Source organism: Electrophorus electricus, chromosome 6 (genome assembly GCF_041902795.1).
Source record: "Electrophorus electricus isolate QZ-2024a chromosome 6, ASM4190279v1, whole genome shotgun sequence".
NCBI classification, from domain to species: domain Eukaryota; kingdom Metazoa; phylum Chordata; class Actinopteri; order Gymnotiformes; family Gymnotidae; genus Electrophorus; species Electrophorus electricus.
Window position 1 is genome coordinate 9,213,639 of NC_137502.1, and position 18,862 is coordinate 9,232,500.

Below are 18,862 nucleotides of genomic sequence, written 5' to 3' on the forward strand. Positions count from 1 at the left end.
CTACAGGTGTTGTTAACGGCTAGACATATACAGAGTCATCCTAATTTAACAGTTCATAAAGTGTTGTGTCCACCCCCAATTCATATCCAGGGTCAAGGCGAAACTACACCTGCAGTGAGTAATTATAGCCAACAGCAAGCAAGCAACTAGGTTTGGACAAGAAGCCTTGAATTTAACAGAATCTAAGGCAAAACTAGGCAAACTCAGTCTACCATAACCAACCAGAGGATAATCTATGAGAAAAAACAAAGCACATATGCAAAACATGAAACTTTATTTTATTCTTTATTACAAGATAAAATGTTAGATGTTTGGTCCCAGCATATATAAGAGTGATGCATAACAAGACACTCTCGGAGGAAGCTCTAGTGTTGGAGAAACTATTAGCTTGATCACTCTTGCTGGACGCAGGCTGCTGACTCCATGTGTGGAAGTCTAGCAGCACCTGGCTCAGCTTCTCCATCCAATCTGCCCACTTTTCCCCATGTATCCTCCCGAGAACCAGCTCCTTCAAAAAACAATACACTAGTAAGGACCACACTCAAACCTTGATTACAGTGAGAAGGAACTGGTGCCTAAAACATAGTGATGCAAGTTCATAACAGAATGTCTTGTTCAGGTTGTGGCTGTTGTCTTGTTTCAGGGTCCAAGTGTTCACCAGTTCAAAAGGTATGAGGGTGTGTTCTCCCTCTGCACAGGCCTCATGCTATCAAAGCAACGCATATAGATCCTGCCCGTTGCTGGCTGAAAACAAATAAACAATTAAAAAAAAATGTATATATATTAAAGCAATCACGCACATGCACAAAAATAAACGGAGCGAGGACTACTCTGAATTCCAACTACATGTGGGTTTTTAGTGTTTTAGTTCTGTGTTGTCAAAGCAGTGCCGTTTCTCACCTTGCTGCCCATTTCATTGGGGTTATTTCAATACAAGATGAGAGCACCTTCTAGCCTGAAGAACAGACGCTGCCATGCTCCAAAACCACTTACATCTTCAAACATTGTCTAAATGTTATTACTGTTAGAAGCAATAAACACTCATTCAATATTCCAAGCAAAGCCAGGAATTTATGGTACAAGACCTTTCCATGTGAATCCGATATTATAATAAATACCATCTTACACACACCAGAAAGCCTTGGTGCTAGACATTAGAATGGCTCTCACTGTGCAGCCGCAGGTAGATGTGACCCTCCAGGGGAGACAGGAAGGGCACCTACAATACAGACAACCAGTAAACCACCAGAAATTACAAATAAGAACAGAGTTAAAACTTAAAAAATACATCTACTCATGTAAACTACAGAGTTCATTTATTCAAAAGCATTCACATTCATATATTATTGGAACTGACTCTTCTACAAAGCACACACAACTAATATCAATGCCCCCCGATGAAAAAGTGCACAGAGAGAAGGGTGAAAGAGACAGGGTGCAACATTTTCCTGAAATTCATCTGCAAGGAGCCACCTGACTTTGCTGTCAAACTTCATCTGCATTGGAAACAAAACAGAGCACAAAGAAAGACAGGGCAGAGTTACATCACCAGAAAGACCACCACTGTGCAACACACCTAACAGAGAGGGCAGCATGCTCTCCACACACTTCACTCCACATCCAGACAGCAAGACTGCTGAAATAATTGCACCTTCTCCAGTGGGAACCTGTTGCCCTGTCCCAGTAAGGCCAGGGTGATCTTGTAGGAACCCACTAAATAGAAGTTGCTAGACCAGTGAGAGCTTAGAAGAGGTGGACCAGTTGTGAAGAGGAGGACAACACAGACCAGAAACCTGTAGCTACAGATAAATTAAACCGTGAACATGCATTAATAGGGAAAGCAATACTTACAGGAAGAAGAGGGGTTGGATTTCTATAAAGAATTAAATGCAAAAATGTGATTAGACAACAGACCACACCATTTCTGCATGTGCTGTATAAATGTATAAATACTTATGATATAGTGGAGCTGCAGTGCTGCTGGAGACTTGCAGTGCAGGGATTAGCTGCACCATGGGACTACAAGACACACACTACCGTAAAATGTTAAAATTACTCTTCTCACAAAGAGCCACACATGCGAATGTTTTGTCTACAAAGCAGCATAAAACACAAGGATTTCAAAATATTCCAAAAATAGAACTTGTGACAACCTTTTTCGTGATCAAACACATATCATATAGATGCTGAGTTAGCACTTTTGGTGATAGGTTAAATTGGACAGAGTAATATGGAATAAAGTAATTAGATACAGTCATTTAAACCTCATCAATTCACTTTTCAGATTTTTCACCCAAAAATGAAAACCATGAACTTTCATTTTTTAATTTTCTTTTCTTCTAAAAAGCTGCTTTAAAAAGCTAAGAAAGGGGTGGCAATGATGTTACAGGTGCCATAATTGAAGCAGGATAGAAAGTAGTGAGCAGGGCGTCCTGCAGAGACATCCCATGAGCGTCCCTGTACACTTAGACCATGGCCTGCTTCATCCACGTCGCCTTCCCATTAGCCAGCTGAGCTCACCTGTGCGGGCAGAGCACACAAACTCCACTTTGATGGGCAGCTGGACACTGCTGACGCTGATGGTGCCTCTGCACAGCTGCAATACACCAGCGTGGGGGTCTGCATCTGCTTCAGCTCCCTCCTGCAGTCTGCTGATCTCTGCCAGCAGGGCGGTGTGCTTATCACCTGCAACACAGGCAATGTGTTAACAGCACAGCAAACTGTGGCAGGCAGTGGCAATATAGCATGTTTCCTGCTGGGAAAGGAATAGGGATCTGACCACTGGAAATGAGCAGGAGCTTCTCAGCTTCAGCCTCTTCAAGAGAACGGCAAAGGTTCCCTGCGTCACTGCAACAGCTCAGCGCCTGTAGAGTCTGATTGATGATGGTCTGCAGCTTGGCTGAGAGGCCAGGTGACTGTTCTTACTCTGAGAACGGTATGCATCAATACTGTTGACAAACATAACTATAATTACACTCCAACCATTTCTCAGAAGCAATAATCAAATGTTCAAACACTCAAAACAAACCACCACTCCAAAGCCACTAATGTTAAAGTACCCAAAAGGGGAAACTAACCATTACCTGAAACCATGACCTTACATGTACAGAAGTGAAGCGGGGGGGGGTGTCATCTCCTCTGGAGACACATACTGCACCCTGGGTGAGGAAGCAGTGGTGACTTGTGAATTAAACTGTAGGGCAAGTAAAATAATCATATCAAAAGTTCAGAAGATACATGTTTCTCAACCACACTGCTTTTAGATCTTAAAAAACAACAAAAAACTATAAACATGAGCAATTGCACTGCTTTACCAACAGTATAACAGCCTCCATAGATTTGCCGAGAGGGGAGAGAACACAGCTAGGTGGGAGGATCAGGAAGTCTTCCTTACTACACATGGAGCTGCCCTCTTCTGTAATCTCCCTTCCCCTCTCCCTGTGGTCAGCACAGGCAGACACTTCATCTATTTCCTCTACTTCACTGGACTTCACATGCTCTAATATCACAGAACCACTGTGTAGAGCTGCTTCTGTGTTCACTTCACCCCCTTCACAGCTAGAAGCTAGAGATTCCTCCTTCGGCTGTGTTTCTGCTGTGACCATGTCCGTTTCCTCTCCCTTTATGGTCTGAGACAGGCTGCTTTCATTCCCTCTTGTCTCCTCCTTCCTTTTCTCTGCTTCCTCTTCTTTGTCAGCAGCCTGTAAGACGTCTTCAAACATCTTGTCAATTAAGGCAGAGGTGCTCATTTCTTCCTTACAGTGCACCACTGCTTCTATGACGGCAACAGATTAAAATAACAATAGATTAAAAGAATATGTCCGTATGTTGTTCTCAGAATTTAAAATCCCTGCACCCCATCAGTGGCAATATTTCTTCTTTATTATTAGTTTCAGGTAACAAAATATCTGGAGTACAATTGGGTTTACCTGGAGGACAAACCTCTGAGCAAGAGGGTCGCATCTCTCCACTAAGGTCTTCCACAGCCTCATTCACACTGCTGAAGCTTAGGCAGCAATAACAATAACAGTAAAGTAATGCAAACAATTACTCTATTAATTAACTAATTACATAAATAAATAAAAATTGCAGTTGATACTGACTGTGCTGTGGACCACAATTAAAAAAACACAGGGCTGCGTTTCAACAGAGCTCAAAATGAATATGATTAAACATGTGAACCTCAGAAAAAGAGGAGCCCTGTGCACATCACCAGTGTCAAACACACATGCACTCACATTCTGAAATTGTAATGGAGGCCAACGGATCTTTCTGGTCCTCTGGAAAGCACAAGTAGAGCTGGTTGGGAGAGTAGACCTCTGGCAAAAATGTGCATAGTTCAGTTTACATGACTCTACCATGAAGTCACATGTAAACTAAATAACATTAGTATTTTTCTGGTTTTGTGTCTGCATTTTTATAACAGATTATAGCACAAAGGAAACTGTTCGATGTGCTTGTAAAGAGTATGCACCTCAGCAAGTGAAGGATTAGACAAGCTCCTCTTGAGCCACATGTTCTCTGAGAGAGGCTGAACTCTGAGCAATTTCAACTCATCCTCTCGAGCCTGAGCAGGTCACGCATGCACACACACAACATTATTAGCACACACAGTTGGAGCAGTCGACTTCACTTTAGGATTTTTTAAAAGAGTGCTTTTGGAAATGCCCACCTTGCGGATGCAGGACACCTCCTTGATGCTGGGGGTCACTGCAGCATGTAGTTGCTGTTGCATGTTGTGTACAAAGCTTGCATGAGGTGGATGTGGAAGGTACAGGGCTGCTCTCTGGGGTGGGAGTCTTAAAACACTCCAAATGAGATTTAAACTCTCCCTCACCTTCAACACACACCGTAGCCAGATATATAAATACATTCAACAGGCATGCATCATTTACAATGACCAAATACTTTTAAACACCAGACTTCCTAACTCGGTCTCAGGCTCGACCAACATGGTAGTGTATGACACATCTGCTTCATTAGAGATTGTTCTTTCTGCAGTGTTTTACTACTGGACTGTGATGTTTCAAATGAGGCTTACTGAGAAGAAGGAACGGAGCGTCAAAGGACAATTTTATGTCAGCTAGGAGGGAACAATGTTGCAGTGGTACTTATCGAAACACAATTTAGTTAACCTAGCGTTAGCTAACTAGCTACTGAAATGGCATGAGCAAACAAAATGAAACGCACTCAGCCAAGATAAAACCGGTGCTTTCCTATTATCTGAATAAAATTATTTCGCCTTTTATTTTACGTTTTCCTTACTTCGGCGAATACAGCAGGGGCAGTAACGAACTAACTAACCAAGATCTATTTTGTTAACGCTCTTCCGTTTACTTCAAACATTTGAATTTCAGCGGGTGTTTGGCGCATGCGCGTGACGCCGGTTTGGCGAAAAATATCAAATGCACACTGGAGGCTTTTGCTGAAATGTGGCTATTTAAAGTCACGCCGTCTGTGTCTCAGTGCTTCGTTTGTGTCTGGATATAGAATGTCAGAAAGCAAAATTATTGCTTCCTATTAACAATAGCATTACTACTACGTATAATAATCTTTATTTATATTGTACATTCAAGTCTAAAATGTTTTAAAACATGTGTAAATCCAGATAAACTAAATTCCATTCATGAAATAAAAATTTAATTTCTTAAAATATTCAAACGTTACACTTCCAAGGAATGGTCACCAATTGAGAAATTAATGTAATGTATGAGATACAGAGTTCTATACAGTAATGCAAGATGTTTTTGCTCCAATTGCTCAGATATCCAAGAGAACTGGCTTTGGACAGTGAATTGTTTGAAACATGAGTCAGACACCTTCCCATCCCACTCCCCCTCCAAAAATACAACTAAAATAATACAATTTTCATTTTTAATAATAAAGAAGGCAAAGGGGCTAGAATACAGACTACAAAAAAATAATGTTCATATTAACATAGGAAAGTTACTATTATAATTAAATAATTTAGTGAAAATACAGTATTTATTTATTTTTCATGTGTTTAAATATTGTGGCTATTTAAAAAGCCCCCAACAAAACAGACCTTCCCTCATCCCAACTGATATACATCACAGCATTAAGTAACAGAATATTATACATCAGTAGGCCTTAAATTATGCAATATGTACATCAACATAAACATGACTTATGAACCACTGAATTTTACAATAACTATGAACTTTAAACTTACCAATGGATTGATGCTTTGTTGTCACTAGACTGAAAACATTTTATACAGTGATTCCATGTGAAAACAACTTAGGAAACATCCAGGGAAGTAAACAAATTAATGATGATGAAGGCAAAAAAGGGAAGGGAAAGTGAATGTTGTTCATCAAGGTTATAAAAAACACAAACTTAAATTCACACATACAAAGAATACAGCAATTAAATCTCCATAAAGGTCTATAAAAATTGCTTAAGAGTGGATGTGAAAAAACATGATTGTAATATGACAGCTGTTCTTCACAGTAAATCTCATTTGGACATTACAAGAGTTTTACTTGAGGAATAAAAAAAAACCAACAGTAGTTGGCTGCAACTATGTCATGTATAATGCTTGGAATAAAACAGAACCTTACACTCTTCCAAATGAAAATTATGGATTTTTGAGAAACAATGAATACACATACACAAGTTATTAGGAAATATTAGTGATTAGGATTATATTTTGTAATACATTATTTAACATGTTTTAGAGACTGTCTTCATATGTTAAGTGACTAAACTGACATGATCACCGGTAATTATGGTACACATATCTAACCTTAATTACAAGATGTTTTGTTTAGACTAGAGTTAAAATAAACTACTATGACGGTGATGTCATCCCGATACATACGTGCCAAGTCATCTGGCAGGGCCAGCATAGCTGCCAGCCTCTCTTGATCCATTTCTCCATACTCATTGGTCCCGAGACTATGGCGAATCAGGTGTGTGGCAGAGTTCAAATCAAGGGCGGGTGTTGCGCGTGCTTGTCTACGTAGCAACAACTGGTGCATCTGTCCCAAGCTAAGTTGCTGTTGGCTGGTGGAGAGGGGCGCCTGCAGGTGAATGCCTGTTAAGTGTTCTGCCACGAGCCTCACAGCTTCCTCGTTGTCCAGTTCGTCCCACAGGCCGTCTGAGGCTAGGATTAGGAAGTGGTCCTGCGGCCGTAGACGGTGGTAGGTGACCTCTGGTGTGGCCTCGAGGTAAGGTGGAGTGAGGTAGTGGGGTGGAGAGTACTGATAGAGGTTGAGTGCCTCCAGGTCACAGCCTCCATTCTCCAACACACTCTGCTGCAGCTCACGGCTCCACTTAAAGCGGACATCCCCGAAAGCACGCAGCGGCATCAGCACCCCTAGGAGGCGGTCATCCACAAGGAGCGTCTGGTGCTCACTCATTGGGTGCTGTGAACGGACCCGCTCCACTTCTGCCTGGTTGGTGGCATTGTGGTCCTTTGTAAGGGGCAGCGCACTCCAACTCCCATCGCTCTCCTGCACACCCAGCACAGCTCGGCAATCGCCGGCATTTGCCACAAATATGCCCTCTGGCCCCACGTGAGCAAGGCAGGCTGTGCAACCCGTGAAGGCAGCCTGGACAGCCGTGTTGCGCATGAGATCGCTGGCCATTGGGACCTGTGCCTCCAGGGAGAGGTCCGTGTCCAGACGCTGAAAAGCGTAACAAAGTGCCTCGTCAGGGCTCATACCATTACCGTGCTCTTCGCTTGCAAGGAGCTCCTGCCAGTAAACGCGCAAGTGATTCACATAGAGAGCAGCAGACTCTCGATAGTTGAAGTCGTTGTGGTGCTTGTACCATTGAAGAATTGGAGGTACAGGCCGCATCATCTCCATGGCAGCCTCAAGGTCCTCGAGGCTAGCCTCTGGCATCATAGCCACAGCAATATAATAAGGTAGTCGCTCACTAACAGCCTGAGCACACGCGTGACCACCATGGCCATCGAAAACACCAAACAGCATACCCCGAGTCTGCAGGCATGTGGTACTGCTGCGTCTGTCCTCTAGGGGAGAATTGGCTGCAAGCTGATTGCTCTCAAACTTCAGCACAGGGCTAAGGCCACCACGGCCATCGAATTCTGGAATACGTACTGATTGTTCATTAGCTCGCAGCACTGAATTGATCTGCAAACTGGTCATCTGAAAGTCCAGTGTACGATCAGGTGAAGAGAGTTCATGTTCCCTGCCTTGAATTGGGTCACTATCTGACCTCCTTCCACGAGAGGAATAAGCCTGGGCTTGGGAGAGTGAGATGTTAGAATGGCGGAATATGGAAGGAAGAGTGTACCAGCTCGTCGAGAAACAGACAGACAGGTGCCTAGTGCCAACATGGCACAGGAGTCTTGTGCACATGTTAACTGCCTCCATGTACAGGTGTCTGAGCTACCACTCCCACATCTGCAACAATTACACAAGGAAAAACACAAACCATTAATGAAGCTAGCTAAAGTTTACACCTTTATCAGCCTACTTCAAATAAAATGTGAAATAAGATCTCAACCTACATGAATTGCTAACAACAAACACCACAGAAACGCATCAGGTGGCTTCAAAGCTTTCATGCAGGTTAATATTTACACTTAAATAATAAAGTCCACATTTATAAAAATGCCTCACTTGATTATGATGAGACGCATACGGAAAGTGGGCTTACATAATTTGTGTAAATATTCTGAGTATAAGGGTTAGTAGAAGAAACCGTATCTCACTGGTTGCTCCCATATGAAACATAGGAATTGTTTAATTTTTATTCACAACGAATTTTGGACTCTAGAGTAATTTACTAAAGTTCACGTGTACTAGCTGCTAGCTAAAATTTAAGCTTAAGACCTCTTACAGAATCTTCCATTTTAAAGGTTTTATTGCTAGCTATCTAGAGCAAATAGTTAACAAGCTAGCTATAACTACCTATGAGTACCTACTTTTTCCATATACATAACAGTTCGGTACATTAAGTAGTTGTTAGCGTTAGCCATCCAAGCTATCTAGCTCATCGTGGTTAACTATTATCAAGCTAAGTTAGCTAGCAACCCTAACTAACCAGCCTAGTTTGCAACACTGACATTAAACTATAACTAAACTAATATTGTGTTCAACAATACCGTAAAATATCGTTCCTAAAATCGCATTTGTTCTATTTTAATCAGCTCATGAGAAAAAAAAAAGTTAAACAGAAAACATGTAAAGCACCCATACACACGAAAGACATCTGCACCGGAACCGGTGGGTGTATCTCGCAGTTCGTTTATGGCCCATATGAGCATGCGTAGTTTTTATTCTAACAGCACTCTGGGAAATGTAGTATATTGAGACTTTATATCGGTTACACTCAGAATTTAAAAGGTAGTGCTAAATTGGCTAGTTAGTAACCTAAGTAACGGTAACTATCCTGATATGCATCCAAATGATACCCTTTCCTAATGATTACAGATTAACTGTGTTAAATCTGGCGTCAACGCAGTATCAAAGAAAATATCTGACGAAACGCGAGTGACGGTGAGAATATTGGATGACACATTAGCGTGAACTGTCCTCAGTGTTTAGCGAGTGGTTTAGTTAAGGCGCAGTTCGCGTTAGGCGATTTATTTATTTTTTCATGGGGGGGCTAAATTTATTTTAAATGGTGAATGATTGGCTAAGACTAGATAACTAGCTAGCTAACGTTAGGTTACTGTGACTAAATAGGGTAGTATGAATTGATGTGTAATGTAAAGTTAGATGTGTTTTAAGTGTTTTAAAACATCAGATGACCTTAGTTAAAGCATAACACTTTGTATGGTGACGCTGGCCAAACATGCCACACATAATGTTGGCTAGCTAGTTTGCTAACTACCTTGCTAGCTAGCGAACTTAAGATAGCCAACTAGCTATCAAAATGTAATTGAAGTTTTTGAACGCGCCAGTTTGTGTAGTATTGTTCTTGAACAAGCCTAAACATAGTGCAATTGTGTTAGTAGTTTATAAGAATGTTTGTTTAATTTAGCTGCCCTAGTTTACAAAGAACAGCACTCCAGCTTCACGTAAATTAGCATAAGTGGTGGTGGAGCGTCGTCGGAGAGTGTAGCTGCTGACTCTTAAGTCAGTTGGGCTTTAGACCTCCCGCGTTTATCATGATGTAACGTTAACTTGATTCTGTTCTCAGCAGCTATAGCCACAGGACAGGAATACATATAATCCCTGTTGAAAATGTTAAATGGTAAGTCGGTTACTCAGAGACAGCATTGTGTTGTGCTCAACCGTAATTACATCATTTATAAGGCAGGCGGGTCAGATAGTATACACTGAGTTGGCTTCCCTTCCTTAGCTCTTGACAACTGACAGCCACAATTCAATAGTGATTGAAAGACCAATCTATTGTACATTTTTCTAAATCAAAACAGTCAAAGTCAGAAAACCTTTAATGGAGAATTCTCTTTTTAAAATGTAGATAGATGCATTTTAAACTCTAAAACCCTTGTAGAAAAATATTTTATACCTGCAAATCACATAATGGCATGGCAGGGGTTAAATATGCCTGGTAAAATTCACAGTGCAGTACAAGGCAAGATGACTGTGATTACAGTATTTGAAAATATAATTTTTTCTCAACAAGCATATCCAATTACTTGAATATGTGTATTAATTCATATGTAAATGTAATATATTTAAATATCTAATCAATGTTTTCAGCAATCAAGACTGATCTCCACTTATTACTTGAGTGTCTGAAGTATCAGATGAAATGTCCAGACTCACAGAAACAAGCTCTACTTACCATCATATCAATCTGTCAACAGGATGGTCAGTTTGAAAGCAGTCACACAATGTCCAATTATATCATTCACACAGTCAGACAGCAAACCTGTTTTGTACTGTTATATATTTCTTATGAATTTAGCAGGTCAGTATGTTGAGTTCTTCAAAGAGATTGGAGGTGTGACATTCATCTATAACCTCTTCAGCTCCAGTCATTACTCTGAGGTTAAAGAAACAGCTCTTTTTGCACTTGGCTCCTTGGCTGAATTTAACGGTGTGTGCTTATTAATGTTCTTTCAGCATTCGTTTTGCATTTTAATGGAAGATGTTTAATTTTTTATAGATTCAGAGTAACAGATTAGGGCTATAATTGCATCTCTGATTATAGAGCTGAAGGGTGATTGCCTCCCCTGTTGTAGAGATCTGTAAACAGACCCTCTGCAGGGAGGAGATATTCCATGACTTGATGGATTGCCTGAAACATGAAGTGTCCCATAACCGGAAAAGGGTGGCAGTGTACATGCTGTCTGTGTTGGTTTCCAACAACAGTAAGGTTCACTTCCATGTTGCATCATGCTCAGCCACATCATGATGAGGATTTTAAGTAGCCATTTCTCATGTAATCAGACAGGATGGAAGCTAATTCTCCATAGATGGATTTTGTTTTGGGTGCTTCTCGATTTGCCATTCCAGTAATTCCAAATGTCTAACCATACTAATTCCCACTGGCTTCACTTCTCGTTTAATGCTGATAATTCTAGCAGACTTGATGGATTGCTTGAAATTGACCTGCTTTTCTGTTTTAGGACAAGGGCAGAGCTTTGCTCAGGCTACTGGATGCATTGATATTCTGCTCAATTTGTTCAGGTACTGAACCTTGGACATCATTCACTGCTTTTCACTGCCTGATGCTCTTATTCCAGATCTTTTAGATGAAAAGTGAAAATGTATAAATTTTTGTTTTTGTTAAAATTAATTTTGGCAATAGATTTTAACTCAAATAACAGGACTTGCATACTTATTTTAATGAACTTGAGCCACAGAAAAGGTGGAGGTAGTGTAAACTATTGCTAGTTTTATTTTAATAATTTTTGTTCTGACAATTAACCAAATAAAGGAAATGTGTGTATGTGTGAGCTTGAGTTATATATTCATATATATATTGGTTAGTTATTGGCTAGTCTGTTCTCTGTATATGTTGTTAGTGATAATTTTCCAGATTCAGGAGGACCTAGAGAGGTATTGCAGCTGTGGGCTTCAGTGTCCAGTGCGCTCTGCGGCTGTGTCAACAACCCACAGAACGGTATAAACACATACAGTGTCCTACGTCAGGGCTACTGATGTAATGGAACCTAATATGTGCAATAGGACTGCTTAGAGGCAGGGATATTAACTCGGGACAGGAACCCTGACATCACTTTTATCAGCGCAGAACATGGGCTTATACGCATACAAGGTGCAGAACACCCACATTTGCACTTTATTTTCCTGCTGTGTGTGTGTGTGCGCTAGAGGAGAACCAGCGTGCATGCATGTGTGTGTTCCCCTTGGTGAGAGTGTGGCTGGTACAGGTATCTGTGTCCAGACAGGAACTGGCACAACCCATTTGCTCTTTCATTGGCATGGCTGTGGCCAATAACAGTGAGTATCCTCTATGTTGACTGGAGCATCAGGCAATGCAGTCAAAGTGTCATTGTTACTGATTGTTTCAAATGTTGGTTTATTGACCACACATTAAAACATTATTCTAAGGCACCTGTGTATGTGTTTATGCTTCAGTGTGTGCTCAAGAGTATTTTGCATCGCTTGGAGGACTGGTCACACTCTCAGACTCTTTAGCCAGTTTGGTCCCTCACTGCAAAGACGACATTGTGGCCTGCAAGCTCGCTACTACAATCACCAGAACGCTGTCTGCCTGTATAGCTGACAATGGTAAAGCATACACACACAGTGACAAATTGAAAGATAAGCACGCTAAAGCAGGAGATGTATTTCACTCGTTTTCTCAGAGGCATTAGCACCTGTTCTGTCCAAGTTGCGGTTGGTTCCACACCTCCTGCTTCTGCTGTCCGTGCCTAATCTCAGTCCACAAGACCAGCTAGTGGTGGTAATGACACTGGGACACTGCACCAGTGCATGTGGTGAGTATGTGGACATCTGTGTGGGCATAGATTTCTGTGGTTACTGTTGAATTTTGTGAAGAAATTCATAAAACCTTTACATTTTTTTATCTTTGTTTCTCTAGTGGCGCATCAGTCCCAGTTATTGCTGGGTGGTGGACTGTCTTTAATGATCTCTCTACTGACTGAAACGAATGATGAGGAAGTCAGAAAGGCAGTCACTTTTGTGTTACAAACCTGTAAAAAGATCAGTGAGTTATATATAATAATTATTAAAGTATATTACAATATTACTTTATTGTCTATTTTGTTGTTTGTTAAACATCAGCAAATGACTTGACCCCTCTGAGCTTTACTGATATGTTTGACTTGTTTTCAGCCAAGTATTTTTGCAGGAGGATCTGTAGTAAATAATTAGATTCTCTGTCTCGCTCTGCCCCTCTCTCCAGCGGATTCACTGGGCAGAGATGTATCACATCAGGATAAGGACTGTGTCCTGCAGAGACATTGGGAGTCAGCACGTGAAATACTACAGAGGATTCAGCGCCTGGAAAAACGACAGTTGGTCGGTGTCCCGCTATGTGGGATCTTGTGACACTGACAATGTTTGATATTTCGCACTACTGTTGGAGAACGTGTCCGTGTCCGTGTGTGTCCGTCCGTGTGCGTGTGCGTTTCTCAGATTGGGGAGGAGTTAGAAAAGGATGCAGAAAATTCCTCTGATTGGCACCCACAGCCAGTTCTGTTGAGGTCTGTGGAATGCAGAGAGGAATTGTGGGAGGGCTCAGTGGTGCGAAAGGTGAAGGGTCGAAACCGGCTATATGAGGAGGAGTCGGGCCGAGAAAATATTCTGCACACATCCACAACTTCTTCACAATCTCCGGCTCAGCCACTCACAACCCAAAGAATGCAAAACCAACAAACTACAGAGCCAATTTTAACAAATGAAAAATGATTTAAACCAAGACTTTATTTACAAAATATCTTTTCACGCAGGATCATCAGTGAGACCTACTGTCCTTTCATTAATTTGCTTTTTGTGTGGGTGTGTGTGTTTGCAGCAGCAGTTTCAGAGACAGATTTTGAGAGATTTTGACAAGTCATTGAATCCTGAAAAAAGAGAGGGGGAACCACAGCAAAACAAGAATGGGAGAGTAGGATCAGAAAACAACACTGACTTCCCAATGCTGAGAGATGAAGAGATAAAAAAGAGAGAGAGGGAAAAAATGGAAAGGGATGAAAGAGGAGAAGGGATAGTGAAGATGAAAGCCCACTTCAACAGAAGCATGGGCACAAATGATTGGATTAATGGAAACCCAAACAGAGCCAAACTCCGCAAGCCCCCAATGGAAGGTGACAGAGACTTGCATAGGTAAGAGTGTTAAATAACATTAAAGCAGCCTAAATCACTTTCCTTTATTCGTGAACAGAGCTACTGCGCAGAAAACTGGTGCTTAAAGTCAAAATTACAAAACCACTCCAGTCCAGAAATTTAAGGCCAACTGTCAGGCTAAAGGTCCACATACAACTCATTAATTATGGAAAAATTAATTGGGCTCTACAGTTCATTCTTAGGTAACTCAAAGATAGTCACTGGAGCTTGCCTCGTCACTGCTGTGACATTTCTCTGTTCTGTTTTTGTTGGGTTACAGCCCGCATATTTTCAAACATCCTGCTCCCATGAAGAGAAGCCAGCAGCAACAGACTCTCTCTGAGGGTATACAACATACACCATGGCTAAGAACACAATAGAGAGAAAAAACAAACAGTAGCCTGTCCTTACACAAATCTCTTCAAAGATGTTTTATGTAATGAAATTAAGAGGGTAGTTTGTCTGAATCTGTACATGTGCTTTCTGATCAGATGAGTTGTCTCTGTGCTCGGAGCTGTTGGATAGTGAGATTGAGAGAATCCTCGCCATTCCAGCTGCCTCCAAAGACAGGCAGTTACGCTGTGCAGGTGTGTGGTTCTATATACCGCTCACTAATGCTAATTAATGCCTTAAGACAAAGTAACCATTTTTAAACTGCCCTTAGAAAGCTTTTTAGAACCTTTGATTCTTTCATGCTTGGTCATGGGCTTCCTGGGTCCTTTCTGCTTCATGCACCGTGCTGTCTAAGGCAGGCCTCTCTCTGTTGGCTGCATGGCTCAGGTTGTGTGATTGGAGTGGACGAGGTGGACAGCCGTTCGGTAGGTGCCGTACTGCGCCTCTGCAGGTGCTTGTGCCAGTTCCACCGGATGCTGCAGAAGGCCGAGGGGCATCTGAAGAGAAGTCTGCGGTGCAGTGGGGTCGTGCCCATGTGCAGTGATGCCAGCATGGGCCACAATGCAGCCAGCATATCTCAGTGTTTTCAAACTTGTTCCAAATATTCAAACTGTATGAAGAAGAAGGGGACAGAGGGGAACAGGGAGGGACTGAACCAGTTAGACACTGTGAGATGTAAGAGGCATACCAGTTCTCTACTTTGCACCATTACTACACATCATCTGAGGGAAGGGAGCTGTTTTGGTTCTGTGCCAGAAAGTAATTTTTTCACATGTAGTGTAGCTATGGGTGAATGTATCCATCTGCTTTGCTCTAAATGTTTTATTCATCAGTCATCTTTTCTTTCCTGCCTTAATGTTCCTTCTCTCTATGCTCCTTCTTAATGTCCAGTCATAAATCTCACTCCACTGAAGAGACCATGTGAAACAAAGGGTAAGAGAAGATTCCCCCCCCCCCCCCCCCCCCGTTATTGGGTGTGTTTAAGTATTTTTGTTGTAGTTGATGTCTGTATAGTTCTGTGAAAATTTGGGGAGAGATGAACATTTTATATATTACAAACTAAATTACAACCAATATGGGGAGAGAGACACAAAAGCATGTGTGTGAGAAGAAGGACTGGGTAATGATTTGTAAGGAGAATGTAGAGGGTGAATATGAGAAACATCTGATGGACTGATAAAAATGACAATGTTATAGAAGGAGCAATAATGGAGAAAGAGACAAAGAATATGGAACTCTGTAGGATAGTAATGGAAAGAGCTTGTATGTGGTTTTGGATAAATCGGACAAAGTCTATGTATGATTAAGCTAAATGAGTACCAGTAGGATTTAACCTCTTCTTGCATTTATTGTGGAGGTAGTCTGCATTACAACATAGACCACAGTTATTAGGAAACAGGAAGTGGTCAGACATTTGACATGATGTATACTCAGTCACCAACTTACCTTCACTTTGTGGACACATCCCTTTGTTTTATATGGGATATAAAATTAATCAAAATCCACACGGATTGCACAGAGCAAAACCAATTTAGCCACATGTGTTGCTAGGTGTAGTGTTTTTGTGTGCTGACTGCTTTATCAGTTTGAAGTCTGTTATTTTAAGGATCAAGCCATGTCTGCACTGTATTAATACAGCTGTAGCACATCTCTCATGCTTCCCTCAAATGTTGAATGTTAATGAGGTAGTTCTGTTTATCTTCACTGCACCATCCTTCTTTGTCCCCTCCTCCTTAGGCTCAAACATGGACAAGAAAAATGTCAGTCTCCAGAAAGCAGTCCACAGAGATAGCAAACCCAACGTAAGAAGTTTTTTTGTTGTTGTTTTTTTTGCAGTGGTTACATTCTAGAGGTCAATTGGGTTACTGCTGTCATGAGAAATTCATTTCTAAGTAAACCCCTAATCTAACCTTGGATCTTTGGTCAGGCGTGTATGGATACTGTGTGCATGTGTATTTGTGTAACTTCTTGCCTCTCCCTTCAGTCTTCAGGCAGACACAGAGAAAGGAAGAACTACTCTGCAGATGAGCTGGCCTTCCTCACAGATGGGGTGAGACGTTTTGGTCACTCCTGGAATTCCATACTTTGGGCTTATCCATTCCAGCAAGGACGCACTAATGTAGACTTGGCAAAAAAATACAAGTAAGACAGTAACCACAAAGTACCATTATCTATAATCTGTTGAACTAGTGGGACCAGCTTAGAATTTAATAAGCATACATATTTGTTTTTATTACTTAAGAAATGGGTGATAAATATAGCTGGGTTTCACAGGATGTGTATCTGTTTAATACACTGATTAATAGCTTATTATAGCGAGTGTAGTTTGCTACTTGATGATCAGTCTCTTAAAATAATGTCCAAGCGCTGGTCAGTACTGGTGGTGTATTATCATCATGCTGAAGTCCACCAAAACTCAGTCAGGAGAAATGAACATGTATAATTATCTCTTCCATTCGCTCATTTTTCCATGTGCTATTTTTTGAAACCTTTTTTCCTCTCCTCATATTTGCAGAAAACTAAAACTGGGCTTACCTCAGACACCAGACCTTACAACACTGGATTCTGCTGACCCAAAAGTTTGTTAAACTGGCATTCTGCACAATGTTTTACACATTAACACCCAAGTCAGCCATCAGACCATTGTAGAAGTCTGTCACTCTAAGTTTAAATCTTGAACATGTATGCAAGTTTCTTTATTACTTGTTTTGTTGAACTTTGTTTGAATTAAAGTTCTTTCCAAATTTCTTTTTATGTTTGGGGTGGGTGTTGGGCAGTGGTCAATATCTCATTGCTTCAGTCCTTACTCTTTCTTCTAAACTTTACTGGCCATTGTGAGAATCTCACCTAATAGTCATATTCTTTACTAGATATAGAGGAATGAGCGATTTATATGGGACAGAGGCTTCTAAGGCTATGTCCTAGAGTTTGTACCCCAAAACTGAATTTCCCTTGTGACTTCTGAAAACCTTTTTTCTCTGGAAGGAATGTGGCCCTTCCCCCTACATGTATATGAGAATGTGTGTGTTGAGTTAAAAGAAATCCAAGTACAGTAGCAGGAAACCTCATTACTGCATATTCTGAAGTTCTGCAGAGCTTTCTTTGTGTACTGGAACAATTCACATACTTTCCTATATGTTTAATTTTTGACATTGTTTCACTTGATTCCTAAAATCAACCCCGCTGTATTGTCTGGCTAATTTAAAACTTTGTACAGGCTGATGATTTGCACTACTTGGATAAATAACCTATTCCAGCTACACCAGCAAATTGCCAGACAAAAATAGATAAGCCCTTTGTAATTGTAAAGAGTCAACCAGGTTAGAGATTAGACATTAAGGTCTGTAACAGTTTAATTTTATTTTCTCACTTGCAATCATTGTTTTAACATGTTCTTATTGCATTTCTGTGATGGTACTTTATTCATACAGAGTAAATAAAAAGGTTATTTTACTCATTTAACATTTTAAACCTGTTTTTTTTTTCCTTACATGACTACAAGAAAAATAATGCTGGGTAGTGGCTTGTGTTTATGCTGGAACTGGTGTTTAGATGTAGAGTTCAACCATTTCATGCCTACAAGCTCACAATTTGTCAGTGGTTATACAGGATATTTTAAAACTTCAATAAAAAGGATTGATTTAGGCATGCTTCGCCATTATCTTGGCTGTTGTCATGGTCTGACTCCTTGCACCTATTGTCCCTTTAGCAGTTGATTCTTTTAGCATGTCCATGGGTTTATATAAGGTCATTGATCGTGTTGACAGCTGTGCTCACCCCCTGTCCCATGTCCCCCAGATCAACCAAAGGGTCAAAGTTTAGAGTTGAGGGATCAACACTAACTTCATAGTTCAGAGGTTCTGCTGGTGGTTCTGCATCCTGGTTCATGCATGCCAACAATTCCTTGCGCTCAGGGCGTGCACGAATATCAAATTGACTGGGAATTTCCTCCCTCTCCACCGCTAAAGGTGCAACATCATCAGCTATTGCTGCAGCAACAGGCTCAGTGAGGAGTGCTTCTGAGATGGTTTGTGACGACGGCAGGTCAGATGGTAAGTAGGCAAGGCCTTCAGGAGCTTTAGGAGTGGAGAAAATCATTTTGGGTTTAGTCTCCTCTGAAAGATCTACCAGGGTCTCAGGCTTGGGCTCTGGATCTGGGACCTCATCCTTCAAGCCAACAGCTGCCATCATGGCCTCCACAGCTCCTATGCTCTTGTTTAGAACTTCTTCAACTGGGCCAGCAA

General features: G+C 41.2%; 4 protein-coding genes across 8 annotated transcripts in view; 1 reads left to right on the forward strand and 3 right to left on the reverse strand.

Moving 5' to 3' along the window:
- Positions 1 to 257: 257 nt before the first annotated feature.
- On the reverse strand, positions 258 to 4,735 carry LOC113580537 (uncharacterized). Its single transcript, XM_081715350.1, has 7 exons — positions 4,673 to 4,735; positions 4,446 to 4,567; positions 3,930 to 4,006; positions 3,315 to 3,775; positions 3,084 to 3,158; positions 2,780 to 2,926; positions 258 to 2,685 (listed from the first exon to the last, which is right to left on the reverse strand). The coding sequence occupies exons 1-6, from the start codon at positions 4,733 to 4,735 to the stop codon at positions 2,858 to 2,860; spliced, it is 867 nt and encodes a 288-aa protein (XP_081571476.1). The 3' UTR covers positions 258 to 2,685; positions 2,780 to 2,857.
- A 1,125-nt stretch (positions 4,736 to 5,860) lies between these two features.
- pdp2 (putative pyruvate dehydrogenase phosphatase isoenzyme 2) lies at positions 5,861 to 9,245 on the reverse strand. Of its 5 annotated transcripts, none has more exons than XM_027015156.3 (2): positions 9,195 to 9,245; positions 5,861 to 8,396 (listed from the first exon to the last, which is right to left on the reverse strand). In XM_027015156.3, exon 2 carries the CDS (start codon positions 8,364 to 8,366, stop codon positions 6,771 to 6,773), a length of 1,596 nt encoding a protein of 531 aa, XP_026870957.3. In that variant the 5' UTR covers positions 8,367 to 8,396; positions 9,195 to 9,245; the 3' UTR covers positions 5,861 to 6,770. The 5 variants fall into 5 exon arrangements, with proteins under 5 accessions (XP_026870957.3, XP_026870960.3, XP_026870956.3 ...); XM_027015159.3 differs by having other exon boundaries at positions 9,199 to 9,220; XM_027015155.3 differs by having other exon boundaries at positions 9,101 to 9,220.
- Positions 9,246 to 10,657: 1,412 nt separating this feature from the next.
- On the forward strand, positions 10,658 to 18,080 carry terb1 (telomere repeat binding bouquet formation protein 1). Its single transcript, XM_081715351.1, is given in 17 exon segments — positions 10,658 to 10,778; positions 10,879 to 11,007; positions 11,153 to 11,281; positions 11,540 to 11,600; positions 11,939 to 12,036; positions 12,246 to 12,374; positions 12,513 to 12,665; positions 12,743 to 12,874; positions 12,979 to 13,104; positions 13,486 to 13,796; positions 13,798 to 14,225; positions 14,506 to 14,570; positions 14,717 to 14,812; positions 15,006 to 15,490; positions 16,154 to 16,420; positions 16,603 to 16,760; positions 17,134 to 18,080. Coding segments are annotated over 17 exon segments (2,961 nt in total). The 3' UTR covers positions 17,207 to 18,080.
- Positions 17,954 to 18,862, reverse strand: part of LOC145658604 (uncharacterized) — a 3,186-nt gene continuing 2,277 nt past the window's right edge. The window contains exon 2 of the mRNA XM_081716237.1: positions 17,954 to 18,862. This exon is cut by the window's right edge and continues 279 nt beyond it. Coding sequence (XP_081572363.1) covers positions 18,357 to 18,862 — 506 coding nt within the window. The 3' untranslated portion in view covers positions 17,954 to 18,356.

What these genes read in the sequence shown, in the direction of transcription:
- LOC113580537 (XM_081715350.1), bottom strand. Translation starts at nt 4,735, where the DNA reads ATGCAACAGCAACTACATGCTGCAGTGACCCCCAGCATCAAGGAGGTG. An exon ending in TGGAGGCTGTTATACTGTTG is followed by an intron (nt 3,159 to 3,314) that starts GTAAAGCAGTGC and finishes TTCCTCACCCAG; the next exon opens with GGTGCAGTATGTGTCTCCAG. An exon ending in ATGTAAGGTCATGGTTTCAG is followed by an intron (nt 2,927 to 3,083) that starts GTAATGGTTAGT and finishes TACCGTTCTCAG; the next exon opens with AGTAAGAACAGTCACCTGGC.
- pdp2 (XM_027015156.3), bottom strand. Translation starts at nt 8,366, where the DNA reads ATGGAGGCAGTTAACATGTGCACAAGACTCCTGTGCCATGTTGGCACT.